The 14,023-nt window shown below is 50.2% G+C and overlaps 1 protein-coding gene across 4 annotated transcripts in view; it reads left to right on the top strand.

Annotated features, from left to right (window-relative positions):
• POR (cytochrome p450 oxidoreductase) overlaps positions 1-13,513 on the top strand; it is a 96,541-nt gene extending 83,028 nt beyond the window's left edge. For all 4 annotated transcript variants that reach the window (XM_083714530.1, XM_083714529.1, XM_083714528.1 and 1 more), the window contains 7 exons: positions 1,725-1,843; positions 4,768-4,949; positions 6,472-6,621; positions 7,739-8,006; positions 8,799-8,944; positions 10,165-10,250; positions 11,951-13,513. In XM_083714530.1, the coding sequence (XP_083570656.1) occupies positions 1,725-1,843; positions 4,768-4,949; positions 6,472-6,621; positions 7,739-8,006; positions 8,799-8,944; positions 10,165-10,250; positions 11,951-12,095 (1,096 nt within the window). In that variant the 3' untranslated portion in view covers positions 12,096-13,513. The remainder of the gene's footprint in view (positions 1-1,724; positions 1,844-4,767; positions 4,950-6,471; positions 6,622-7,738; positions 8,007-8,798; positions 8,945-10,164; positions 10,251-11,950) is intronic.
• Positions 13,514-14,023: the final 510 nt, after the last annotated feature.

The following is a 14,023-nucleotide window of genomic DNA, read 5'->3' on the forward strand; positions in this document are numbered from 1 at the left end:
TGCCTGCTGTTTAATCGGCACAACATTTTGCTTTGTACAGTGGTGCCTCGCAAGACGAAATTAATTCGTTCCGCAAGTTTTTTTGTCTTGCGAGTTTTTCGTCCTGGACCTCTTCTGAAGGCCGGCGGGGGCCGAAAGTCTTTGCTCCCCCCCGCCTGCCTTCAAAAGCCGTCCGGGATAGCGGGAAGCGCTTCCCTGCTATCCCGGACCGCTTTTAAAATGCTGGCGGTGGGGAGCAAAGCCTTTCGGCCCCTGCTGGCCTTCCTGGACCTCTTCTGAAGGCCGGGGGGGGGGGGGAAGGCTTTGCTCCCCACCGCCAGCATTTAAAAGAGGTCCCCGGAGATTTCCCTATGGGCTTTCTTCTTGCGAAGCAAGCCCATAGGGAAATTTGTCTTGCGAAGCAACTCGCAAACGGAAAACCCTTTCGTCTTGCGGGTTTTTCGTCTTGCGAGGCATTCGTCTTGCGGGGCACCACTGTACTTCTAGGCATTTTAACCATCTTGCATTTTCTGAGGGCATAACTGATCCCTGAAGGGTACAAATACTCTGCTCCCCACCCACCCCAATTTGCATAAATTCTCCTAAAGTAAAAGTGGGCCTGTTTTTCTCTGGTCTTTCAATCCTTTCCCCATGCCTAGCTTATGATTTTGCATAAAGGAAGATTGGAGCTAGGGAGGCCTCTATTAAAATGGATATTTTTTTGGGGGGGGAGGGAAGAAAATGCCAAGGATGTGTGATGGTCATGGATGATGGGAGTTCAAGGATATCTGGAGGGCCACAGATCTCTGTCTCTAGCCTAAATGAGTGCAGCATGGTGGAAACTCTCCCTTCGGCTCTTCCTTGGAAGTAAGCTCTGCTGAACTCAATGGGACTTCAGTTCCAACTATAAATGTGCAGGACTTCGCAGCGAGCAATGCGACGTCTTCCTTAAGTTGATGCTGCTGTTTAGACAATGAGGTGTTGGCAGCTCAGGTTTTTTGAAATCGTACTTCCAGGAAGCGAAGTGCATGAATGCAGAATAGGGCTGCCATGCTTCTGGAATCTCCTGGATTTGTGTGCTGAAAATAGCGTCTGGGCGGAATTTTCAGAAATTGGTTAAAATGTCGGGGAAAACCCTGGCGTATGGCAGCCCAAGGGTTGCTGTAAGTTTGGGCCTCAAATAGCATTGCAGTAATTAACCTGCAGGTTACCAGAGTCATAGTCCCCTGCAGCCAAAGTGTAGGTGCTTCCACACTCCATATCGGAAAGCTTAACAACTTTGCCCAAAACAAAAGAAAACAGCTTTTGAAATATGGCAACCCTAGAGACGTCCAAGAGGATTCCATCGGAATTATTTTCATGGATCACTACACAGAATATAGATCCCAGCCTTGTGCAATAATCACTCTCTTATACAATCACACGCTGAGACCTGATCAGATGCATTTATGCCACTGTATTTCTTCAATTGCGTTTTAAGTGGAATATAGACAGACCCACGGTCCATCTAACACAGTATTGTCTACACTGACTGGCAGTGGGTCTCCAGGGTTTCAGGCAGGGTTTCTGGCCTCCCCCACCCCTACCTAGAGATGCCATCTGGGTCTCCTTGACCCCAATTCAATGCAGCCTGGGAGAGTTTTGTTCATGGCATGTGCCATGGGGCTCTTGAGCGCAGAGTGGGGCACTCTGCTCTGAAAGACGGACCAGGTGAGACAAGGCCTCTCTCTTCATCTCTTTGCCAGATACGAATCTGGGGACCACGTCGCTGTGTACCCAGCCAACGACACTTCGCTGGTCAACCAGCTTGGGGAAATCCTTGGTGCAGATTTAGATATGGTTATTTCCCTGAACAATCTAGATGGTGAGTATTCTCTCCCCCGCCCCAGAAAAGCAGTCCTTCCAATTTATTCCCATTCATTTTGTCAAGTTGATGAACCGCCCAGTCTCCAGAACGGCAGTTCTCAAAATGTAAATAGCTCATGTAAGCGTAGAGATGATCTGCGCTCAAATGATCTTTCACCCCTGCATTTGTTTACAAGACCCTTGACCTAGCTGAGTGGAGGGAGGTGATCTCAAGTCAACAGCTCACTAGGAGATAAGCCAGGCACCCTCCTCTGAGAGCAGTGTCTGGGCGGAAATCGCTAAAGTGTCTGGGATGTATGGCAAGCCCTGCCGGAAGTCTAGATTTTGGTGAATTTCCTTAAAAATAGCTCAAAAACTACTTCTTTTTTGAGCTTTTGCAAAAAAATGCTCAGCAACTTTGGCCAAAACAAAATAAACCCTCAACAACTTTGCCATATTTCTGAAATATGGCAACCCTTACCCAAACCTCCTTCATTATTATTTAATGCCTTACAGCACATTATGGCCACATTCACACAATACATTCAAAGCACTCTGGTACCACTATAAGCAATCCTGGCTTCCTTCAGAGAAGTCTAGGAGATGGAGTTTGTTATGGGTGCTGAGTCTCTAGGAGTCCCCTGTTCAGCTCCCAGAGCTAAAATTTCCCATAGTTCTTTGTGAGGAGGGTTTGATTGCGTAACTCCTCTCGGAATTGTAACTGTCTGAGGGGAATGGGAGCCTGCCAGCAACTCTCAGCACCCTCAACTAGCTGCATTTCCCAGAATCCTTCATTGCGGGGGGTTTGACTAGATAACCCTCGGGACCCCTTCCAATTCAACAATTCTATGATTATAAGATGTGCCCTTAATCTTCTCCCCTCCTTGGTGCTCCTTTACGTACCAAACAAGAGGTCCACCCGCCTTCTACAGCGCAGTAGGCGTAACTCTCCAAGAATCTGATAAAATTGTCTACTCACATAGGCATTTCCAAATCTGAACGCTCTTTATGGCGTCAGGCAGAGTTGCACTTGCTGTACAACACTTGCTTCTGCTTGCACAATCTAATTCCATGTTGGTGCAAAGAAGCTTTTTGTAAAGTAAGAAAAACAAAACAGCTATCCAAGTTGGAACGAGCTTTCTGGCAGAACCAGTTTCTCTTCCCATGAGGTACTGGATCTAAAGCTGTTTGGCGCCCAGCTGTCCAGTCTGGTTCCTTGGCTTGAAGTCTAGCCTGCCTTCCAGAACCTTTTCCCATGCTCTTTATGAACCTGAGATCGCCCATGCATTTTCTCCTTTTTTACCCCATTGAATTCACAGTTAAGTGGTGGTGGAGACCCAGGAGTGCCTTGAATAACTCTGTCATCTGCAGTTTCTTTCCATTTGCCCAGAATCCTTGAGGAGTTTGGCTTTCCCTCAGGCAGGCTCCTTGCCCAGTGGCCGATTGAGGCCGTTCAGGGTGTCGGTTCTCGTAGCGCTCATTTCTTCTTGCTTGTCCCATTCATTTGCTGTCATTTTTCTTCAGTTGAGCCTCTCTGATTTCAAGCGTGAAAGGGCTTGCACGAGTTCCCTTCAAAAGAACTTGAGAAGAGCCATGCTGGATCAGGCCAGTGGCCTATCTAGTCCAGCATCCTGTTCTCACAGTGGCCACCCAGATGCCTCTTCTGGGAAACCCACAAACCCAAGAGCCCCCTGCCCTCCTGTGGTTTCCTGCAACTGATATTCAGAAGCATCTGTGCCTCCGACTGCAAAGGCAGAGCATAGCCATTGTGGCTATTAGCCCCTGATAACATTTTAAAGCCATCCAAGTTGGTGGCCATCACTGCCTCCTGTGGGAGGGAGTTCCATAGTTTAACCGAGTGAAGGAGGACTTTTTTCTGTCAGTCCCCAAACTTCCAGCATTCAGTAAAATGGGATGCCCATGAGTTCTAGTGCTATGAGGGGGAGGAAACCTTTTTTCTCTATCCATTTTCTCCATGCCACGTGTAATTTTATAACCTTTTTTTTAAAAAAAAATTGTTTATTTGGTTTTCAGATCAAAGTTATACAATCACATATCCAATATGCAACATAAAAACAAGATTCCAAAGAATCTCCTGGACTTTTGTCCTGCATTTTTTATTATTATAGAAATCTTTTACATTTCCATTATGTCCAAAATTCACCATTAAACTACAAGTGTTATTCCAGTCCTACTAAGTTATAATTTTTCCCCATTCCTTATTGAAATTTTGATCTTCCTGGTTTCTGATTCTTCCGGTCTTTTTTGCGAATTCAGCATAATCTGCTATTCTTCTCTGGTAGGGACTTTATCTTCTTTCCATCTCTGGAAAACTTCTATCCCGTCACCTCTCACTTGCCTTTTCTCTAAACTAAAAAGTCCCAAGAGCTGCAGCCTTTTTTTCACAGGGGATTCGCTTGTGCCACCAAAACTCAGTGAGAGTGGGGGTCTGCCTTAATCTCAAGAGAGAGAAAATGGGGAAATCGCAGGGTGGGAGAGACCACTGTTGAAGGCAGCCCTGTTTAGGGAAGCTTTTAATGTTTGATGCATTACTGTATTTTAATATTTTGTTGGAAGCCGTCCAGAGTGGCTGGGGAAGCCCAGCCAGATGGGCGGGGTATAAATAAATTATTATTATTATTATTATTATTATTATTATTATTATTATTATTATTCTGAGCCCCAGTCACCTGGACTTCCATAGCTGATGCAACAGCTCACAGGACATCCCCAGGGGTGGTTCTTGGGGCCATCTTTATAGGGGAAGCCCCATTTCCAAATTGAGACCACGAACAGCAGCATCAAACTGCTTTGATAACCATGTCCCATGCAGGCCCACCAAAGGGTTGGGGAGCTGCCTGGACTTTCAGAAAAAGACCCCCGCAGCAGTACTTGGTGGCAGCGCAGCTCCCCAACTCTCCCCTCTCTGCCTCCTTCCTGCAGAGGAGTCCAACAAGAAGCACCCGTTCCCTTGCCCCACGACCTACCGCACAGCCCTGACCTACTACTTGGACATCACGAACCCGCCCCGCACCAATGTCCTCTACGAGCTGGCGCAGTACGCCACAGACCCCACCCAGCAGGAGCACCTGCGCAAGATGGCCTCCTCCCACACCGAAGGCAAGGTAGGTCCCGGCCACATCCTCCGCAGCTAGCTCCCCCTAGTGGCGTGGAGGCGATGTCTCGGAAAACGTTGATTAGGGTTCTGCAATTCCAGAGCTGGTCGTTGTGTGTCGGGCGTGGTGGGTACACTGAGTGGGGCAGGGGCTGCTTTTCAGCCAAGTGTGTGCATGTGCGTGCCTGTACCTGCTTAACCCTTTCCCTATCAAGAGTTAGAGGAGTCTTGTTCAGTGGTCCAGCAGGAAACAGCACCTGGTGGTTGAAGAGAGCTGAATCACATACTCCCTGTCTGTGGCTTCACCTCAGTGAATGTCTGATTCCTGCTTTGATTGATGAGAGGCAAAAAGTCGTATTTCCCCCCCCCCCCTAACCTAGGAGTCCTTCCAATTGATTCCCTTTTGTTACGTCAAGCTGATGAACCGTCCAGTTTCCAGAATGGCAGTTCTTGAAATTTAAATTGCTGGAGGTTTGCCCTGATTTTTCACCCCAGAAGGACTTGCTTTCAGCTCACGTAAGCGTAGAGATGATCTGTGCTCAAATGATCTTTCACCCCGCATTTGTTTACACGACCCTTGACTGAGCTGACTGAGGGAGGTGATCTCAGGTCACCAGCTCACACTTAGCTTGGTAGGACAGGGAGCAACAAGTGGTGGTCTCCTGGCCCTTTCCGCCAGGATTCTCCTTGCAGACCAGCAGTGTCTCTCCAGGGCTTTGACCAGAGAGAGAATTCCCTTTGCCTCCCCATCCCTACCAACTTGGATCCTTCGTGGTGCTGAAAACAAATTCCTAAGCTGAGCACATGCTCAGGTCTGTTCAGCCTTAAGTATTTGTCTTCTGCCATAGAACTGACCTTATAGTCCTTTTGCACTAAAATCTTCTCTTAGTTCTCTGTGTCTGCATGCATCATTGTGGGTCATTCTAACAAGTGAGGGCAGGGAGGAGCACCTCTTCGGGGGACGGCCTGTAGCTCAGTAATTCCCAAATCTTTTTTGGGTCGCTGTCCCCTTTGAGTTCTATGAACTCACTCCCAGTGCCCCCTACCCTCCTAAAAGCATTATTCAGAAGAGCGGTTTGCGCAGAATAAAATTTAAAACAATAGCAACAAATGGCACATTTAATTAATCCCATTAAAACTATTTAGTTTAATTCAACAAAACGGATGAACTTGATCCAGTGATACCAGCTTTTTGATACATCATCATCATTATTATTATTACTGTGTTGTTTTTGTTATTATAATTTGTATACTGCCCTATGCTTGTAGATCTTGGGGCAATTCACAACATAAAATTACAATATAAAAACCACAAGATACATAGCAAAATCTACACCTCTGGGAAACCCCCCCCCAACAGCCCTCCTTGCCTTTTAGCACCCCACCCCCAGGTCCTCCCGCCGCCCCTGCCCCCAGGGGGTGCTACTTCTCCCTTTAGGAACCACTGATGAGCAAGTGCATCTCTTTGTGGGCCTGCCCAGCATAATATGTGGCTCACCGGAGGGCGTCTCTTCTTTCCTTGATCCACACAGTCGCTGTACCTCAGCTGGGTCGTTGAAGCCCGGAGGAACATCCTGGCCATCTTGCAGGACACGCCCTCCCTCCGGCCCCCCATTGACCATCTCTGCGAGCTGCTGCCCCGCCTGCAGGCTCGCTACTATTCCATCGCTTCAACGTCCAAGGTGAGCACCGGGTAGCATAGGGAGAGGGGGGGAAGGATGTGTTCCGGGGCTTCCTTAGGTTCCCACCCTAGCACGCCTTGTCTGCTGGTTATTGTGTGGCATTCAGTTCTTTCCATCTGCCAGCGCTAGCCTTTAGTGGAGGTTAGGGACATAGGTGGTCTAAACCACTGAGCCTCTTGGGCTTGTTGATCAGAAGGTTGGTGGTTCGAATTCCCGTTGCTCTGTCCCAGCTCCTGCCAACCTAAAGGTAAAGGGACCCCTGACCATTAGTCACCGACTCTGGGGTTGCGGCGCTCATCTTGCTTTATTGGCTGAGGGAGCCGGCGTACAGCTTCCGGGTCATGTGGCCAGCATGACTAAGCGGCTTCTGGCGAACCAGAGCAGTGCACGGAAGCGCCGTTCACCTTCCCGCCAAAGCAGTACCTATTTATCTGCTTGCACATTGACATGCTTTCGAACTGCTAGGTTGGCAGGAGCAGGAACCGAGCAACGGGATTCAAACCGCCAATCTTCTGATCGGCAAGTCCTAGGCTCTGTGGTTTAACCCACAGCACCACCCGCGTTCCTCCTGCCAACCTAGCAGCTCAAAAACATGCCAGTTCTAGTACTCAAATAGGTACAGCTGTGGCAGGAAGGTAAATGGTGTTTCCATGCGCTCTGGTTTCTGTTGCACCAGAAGCAGTCTAGTCATGCTGGCCACATGACCTGGAAAGCTGTCTGTGGGCAAATGCTGACTCCCTTGGCCTGAAAGCGAGATGAGCGCCGCAACCCTGTAGTCGCCTTTGACTGGACTTAACCGTCCAGGGGTCCTTTTTTTTTAGTGGAGGATTCCTCACTCAGGACTGGTCAAACTGACCTCCTACTTCCCTCACGCCAGCTGCACTGACAGTTGTCATTCTGTGCCTGGCCCTTCTGGTTCTTCATTTTAATGCAGCAGCCTGGATACTTTTGGGGGTGAAGGGTGGGGGAGAGGAAGACAGGGCCTGCTGAGCCGTTCTATCCCACCTTGGTCATCTGCAGGGCCGCCGCTGGTTGTTCCTCCAGTGTCATTGGCCCAGGCCTGTGACTTGAAGCTCCTCCACCAACCCTGCCATCAGCCTTCTCCCTCTCTTCTCAGGTGCAACCCAACTCCATCCACATCTGCGCTGTGCTGGTGGAGTACAAGACCAAGACGGACCGCATCAACAAAGGGGTGGCCACTAGCTGGCTGAAGAACAAGCAGCCCAACGAGAACGGGCACAAGTCCACAGTGCCCATGTATGTCCGGAAGTCCCAGTTCCGCCTGCCGTTCAAGCCTAGCACTCCCGTCCTGATGATCGGGCCTGGCACTGGCATTGCCCCCTTCATGGGCTTCATCCAGGAGCGGGGCTGGCTCAAGCAGCAAGGTGGGTGCCGTTCAAACAAGCCCACCCCCTTTACTGGGCTCTGATTGGCCATGCCAGTGGCAAATGGGATGGCTTGTTGTTGAATTCCAGTGGCAAATGGGATGGCTTGTTGTTGAATTCCACAATCTGCACTAGGGGTGATGGATCTCAAGGCCTAGAGTGCCCTTGGGACTCTGGCCGCTCATTGGCTGTGCTCTGTGCCTGCTGCAACTGCTTTTGCCTGCCTGAAATTTGTCCTTGCATGACTTAGATGGAGAGGTGTCTCTGTAGAAACCTCTGGCTTCTCCATGGCTTCCGCAGTTCTTTTCCCCTGTAAAATGCTGGGGTGGGTGCACGAAGCACTGTCTAGCTCTGATTTGACTTAACAGTGCTTTGTAGGCCAGTGCTGCCAGGCGAAATAGCAGTGTTGTGAAGTCCAATCAGAGCAAGGGCGTGAAGCGCTGCCCTTGCTCTGAACTGGCTTGCTGATACAATGGAGGTCAACGCTGTCAATGTTGGTGTTGCCTGAAACCAAATCAGAATGAGGGCACTCCTCCCTGTCTTGGCTCTGGCACCTTGGGAGGGAAAACTGGATGGCACCCTGCAACCCACTTCTTTGTCTTTGAGCTCCTTTGTAGGGGCACAATACAAGTTTAATAAAATAAAATAAAATAAAATGAGTCTTGCAATTGGGAGCTCAGTTCAGAGCAGGGCTTCAGATAGAGGCGCAGTGGGCAGCCTCCATCACAAGAGGGGGCACCCTGTCAATAAGTTGCACCAGAGTGAAGGATGGGGGCATTTTTTCCGTTCCAGGCAAGGATGTGGGCGAGACGGTGCTTTATTACGGTTGTCGGCACGAGAACGAGGACTACCTCTACAAGGAGGAGCTGGCCAAGCTTCTCAAGGAAGGGGCCCTCACTCAGCTCAACGTCGCTTTCTCCAGGGACCAACCTCAGAAGGTATTCCTGCGTTGGACTAGATGATCCTCTGGGCTTCCTCCAACTCTGTGATCCTGTGCCACCTCACTTGCTTTTTACAGGGCTTTGTCAGTCAAGCGTAATTCTGACACGGCAGTGAGGCCATTGCCCTCCTCTTTTCCATTCTTGTCTTCCTCCTCTTAATTAAATTGACGTACTGTCCTTCATCCGAAGGCCACGTGGCGGTTCACCGCTTGCAACATAAATTTTGCAACATAAGGATCAACACAGTTATATAAATGCAACTCCAATAAGGAATGCAAGGTGAAATGCAAATTGTCATAAGAGCATCAGCATAAAAAGGAGGACGGAATCAGCAGTGGGGCATCTGAAATACAAAGGCAGCACACAAATCACTTCTAAGGGTTGACAGGTCTCTTCAGGGGGTAGGAAAGGGGGCTGATGGGAGAGGAGGGGCACCCCCTTGTCTCTCTGCCCCCCCCCCCCGGTGCAGCTGAGAAACATGGCATCATGGCAAAGAACTCTTGCCAGGCCGATATACGTGCTCCCCAATTGAGTTTGTGGTAGGGCCACTGCGATTGTCCACCTGGGCACCTCTCAGTTGTCTTCCTTAGCTCCTCTCTGTTTAAATGTGCCAAGTCACCTTTGCAATCATAAGGACTAGAATCTTTTCCGTGTGTGTGTGTGTGTTTTAATGAATCTTTTCCCTGTGTGTGTTTTAATGAAGCAGAGGATAAGATTCTGTAATGCCTTCCGGGTGTTGCTGGAATACAACTCCCATAATCCCTGGCCATTGCCTGTGCTTCCTGGGGGACCGATGGGGGCTAGAGTCTATCAACACCTGGAAGTTACCATGTTGGCTGCTCCTAGTGGATGCCACACGGAATGCTAACCCGGCACCCTCCAGATGTTTTGACTACAACTCCCATCAGCCCCAGCAAACTTGGAAAGGGCCGAACTAAAGTGTTTAAGGCAGGCATAGGCAAACTCGGCCCTCTAGACTACAACTCCCATCATCCCTAGCAAACAGGACCAGTGTTCAGGGATGATGGGAGTTGTAGTCCCAAAACAGCTGGAAAGCTGAGTTTGCCTATATGTGTTTTGAGAGAGAGTTAGGGTTGGTGGGAAGTTGCTTTGTGCTTCTTACGATATGACTGCCGAGGATACAACTGGGAGACTTCACAAGCTTGAACGACTTCTGTTCCCCATCCCACCCCCTTAATCTGCTTCTGCTTTTCTAGATTTACGTCCAGCACCTGCTGAAGAAAAACAAGGAGAATGTCTGGAAGCTGATCCACGAAGGAAATGGGCACATCTACGTGTGCGGGTGAGTAGGGGGCTTGGTTTTGGGGGTGCAGAGCCCTCTCTTGAGGCAGCTGCTGCAGTCCCTTTGCCTCTATGAGCTGCAGAAGATGGAGCAGACAGGAAAAGAAGGAGGCCAAGACCGGAACTGGTAGCTGGGAACTGCGCAGGAGCAGAATTTTTGGCTAAACGTTTGGGAGAAACTTCCTGAACGCCTCAGCTGCTCCGAGACCGGAATGAGCTGGCTCAGGAGGAAGTGGACTCTCCTTTAGAGAGGAGGTATGCAAGCAGGGGACGGTTGCTGTGTCCTGCCTTGAGCAGAGGAGCTGGACTGGGTGACTCTCTTAAGGCAACTTCCAGGACTTTGATTCAGCTCAGAAGTGAGGCTACTCTACACTCCTGGCAGTGGCTCCCTGGCCCTGCCTGGATATGCCGTTGTGGATTGAACCTGAGACCTTCTGCATTCAAAGCAGGTGCTCTGCAACTGGGCTAAGGTTCTTTCCAATCTCCCGTTATATCTGTAAGAGGAGACAATCCTGGGCAAGGCGGACTTATGATAGTTTCATGTACAGGTATTTACTGGAAGTTCTCGAGAAGTGGTGAAGCTGAACTTCTCCACCAAAAGGCTGTGTATCTCAAGAGCCATGTTTCAGTTGAAAGAAAATGCCTCTGTCTTCCAAAACGATGGGGAATCTGTCTTCAAACCCAACATGAGTTCCTTTTGTTGAGCAGGGTTTCCTCCCAGAACCTGGTGCCTTCTGCTCTGTCACTGAGCTGTGAGCCATTAAAAATTAAGACATAGGATTTGAATTGTAGAATTTTAGAGTTGGAAGGGAGCGCATGGGTTATCTAGTCAAAGCCCCTGCAATCCAGAAATCTCAACCAAAGCATCCATGACAGACGGCCATCCAACCTCTGCTTAAAACCTCCAGTGAAGGAGAGTCCACAACCTCCTGAGGGAGTCCGTTCCACTGTTGAACAGCTCTTACTATCAGAAAGTTCTTCCTGATGTTTCAATCAAGGGCAATGAGTGCCCTTGGATGCAATGAGTCATCCACTCATTTTCCAAAAAAATGTTTTCCCACGAGGTCGCATTAAGTTGCATAAAACTCCTTTCACAGTTTGCTTCAGCCTAACCTGAAGGTTAGGGACGCGGGTGGCGCTGTGAGTTAAACCACAGAGCCTAGGACTTGCCGATCAGAAGGTCGTCGGTTCGAATCCCCGCGACGGGGTGAGCTTCCATTGCTCGGTCCCTGCTCCTGCCAACCTAGCAGTTTGAAAGCATGTCAAAGTGCAAGTAGATAAATAGGTACCGCTCCGGCGGGAAGGTAAATGGCGTTTCTGTGCGCTGCTCTGGTTCGCCAGAAGCGGCTTAGTCATGCTGGCCACATGACCCGGAAACTGTACGCCAGCTCCCTCGGCCAATAAAGCGAGATGAGCGTGCAACCCCAGAGTCGGTCACAACTGGACCTAATGGTCAGGGGTCACCTTTACCTTTACCTTTTTAACCTGAAGCTGCCCACTGAAATTTCAACCCTCTGTGTGTTTCCTCACCCTGCCCACCTGCATCCTAAAACCTGCCCTTGAGTCAAATCTGAAGAGACTTCCGTGTGGTTTGATTGTTAAACTAGTGAGAGACCTGGTTGGGTTATGAATGCAATAAATAAGGGCTGCACTTGGCCTAACAGGACCTCCCCCTCTCTGTGGGGGCCTTCCTCTTTGCAGCGACGCCCGGAACATGGCCCGCGACGTGCAAAACGCCTTCTACGAGATTGTGGCTGAATACGGGAAGATGAACCAGCAGCAGGCTGTGGATTACGTCAAGAAGCTGATGACCAAGGGGCGCTACTCCCTGGACGTCTGGAGTTAGGGTGGGCGGTGCTTGCTGGGTAGGGGGGGTGGTTCTCAGTGGGTGGCTGCAGGAGGGGCAGGGAAGGGACTTTCTCACTTGGCTGCGCATCCTGCCCCCCTGTGGGACTGTGCTCAGGTGTGCACACCTGGCTCCCTCCTTGCTCCCTCCCATTCATTCCATGTTAAGAGTGTGCCGCAGGGCGACTTGGAGGGTTTTCCAGGGGGTGGGTTAGGCCACTTCAGGCCAGAATCACGTCGCGCTCACTCTCTCTCTCTCGACAATTGCTGCTGCTGCTGCTCTTCAGAGGACTTCTGGGTGTGCAGCGTTTTTCATCCTCCTTTCTCTACATGTCAAAACTTACTTTCATTTTTTTGGGAAACAGAACTTCGCTCCAGTCCCATCTGGCGGGCATCTCTGCATCAGGAGAAGCTGCAAAAGCGGGGCTCAGGTGCTGACCTCCTCCCCTTAACTCCTCGGAAGATGCGTAGCTTTCATTTAGCCTGCGGGAAACGATCAGGCCCCCCAGACCCGTTCCCCCCGCCCTTTCCCAAGCTGCTGGGGAAGGTGCTCCTGCCGCAGCCAGAGATGGCATTGCTTTGGGTTTTAGTGACCAGTGACCTGTGCTGTTGGGGGGGGTCCTCAGTTGGATAACAGGGTGGGGGTCAAGTGGAGAGCAAAATGACATATTTAAGAAGCCAGCAGTGTGAGCGGAGGGGGGCTCTCTTCTCCTCACCCCCTTCACTTCTTACTGTGCCTAGAACAAGCTTGGAGACCTTATACAATCTGTGTGAAATTGGATCAGACGCGGGAGGTGTGCATTTGGGTTGGCGGCTGTCCTGATCTGATACCTGTGCTGAAGGCAGATTGGTGCTGCATGCTGGCATGTCTCAGGCTCACCTGACTGGGGATGGCAATGCTGCCTCTTTTGCCTGCGTCCCCTCCTGTTACAGCCTCATTGGATGAAACTCTCCCCTTCTCTGCTGTGTCAGCAGACAGCCGTGGAGGGTGGCAGTGGATCAGGGTGACACAGTCCAGTCTGTGCTGGAGGACAGTACCTGGCTGACCAGTCCTCTTTCGTTGGCACTTAATTTCCCTCCCTCTCCCCCCCCCAAACAGTGGGGAAGTCCATTCCGGACATGGCGGCCCCCTCCGGCCAGTTCCTAGGCCCACCTGTCATTTCCCCCTTGCTGAGACCGATGGGGTGCTGCCCCTGGCATGAGAAATGTGTGTGCCATGGCCAAGCCCAGCCATGGCGCTTTTCAGTCCCGGTGTGGCTTGCCTCCCCAGCCATGCAACTTAACGGTTCGTGTTGAAGCTGCCAGTGTGTGCCCAAGGATGTACGTTTGGATTGAGTGCTAGGGTGAGCAGCCTGTCCACTGAATGTACATAACTGTAAGGAGACTTTGCTCTTGAAATAAAATATGGCCTGATTCTTTTGCTCTGCCTCCTTCTTGGGGCTTGTGGAGCTAAGCTGGAACTGGAGTGATGCTTCCAACCATACCTTCCACGGATGTACCAAACCATTCGTTGATACATTATCAAGGCACATGTAGTGGGCAGCAACCCACTCACCAATGCTGCTAATCTTTACAGACTGCCGATGGGAGAGAGCTTTTACTACAGGGTTTCCCAAGCTGAGGTCTACTTGGAGTCCACAACGTGGTCTGTAGATTTGGGGTTGGAGATGGGAGGCAGCACAGCCAATGCATTATTTCTTACACTGGGTTACCATTTGAATTGTGTGAAACGTAAGGAAGGAATCACAGAATTGTAGAGTTGGAAGGGACCCTGAGGACCATTTTAGTTCAACCCTCTGCAATGGAGAATTATGCAGCTGTCCCATATGGTGCTCGAACCTTGACAACCATGCTCTATCGTGTGCTTAGGAAGCCACAAAGCCAGATGGCATCTGGCACGGTGCATTACAACGGCTACAGCAGACCGGG

Source organism: Podarcis gaigeae, assembly GCF_964106915.1.
Source record: "Podarcis gaigeae genome assembly, chromosome: 15".
Lineage (NCBI taxonomy): Eukaryota > Metazoa > Chordata > Lepidosauria > Squamata > Lacertidae > Podarcis > Podarcis gaigeae.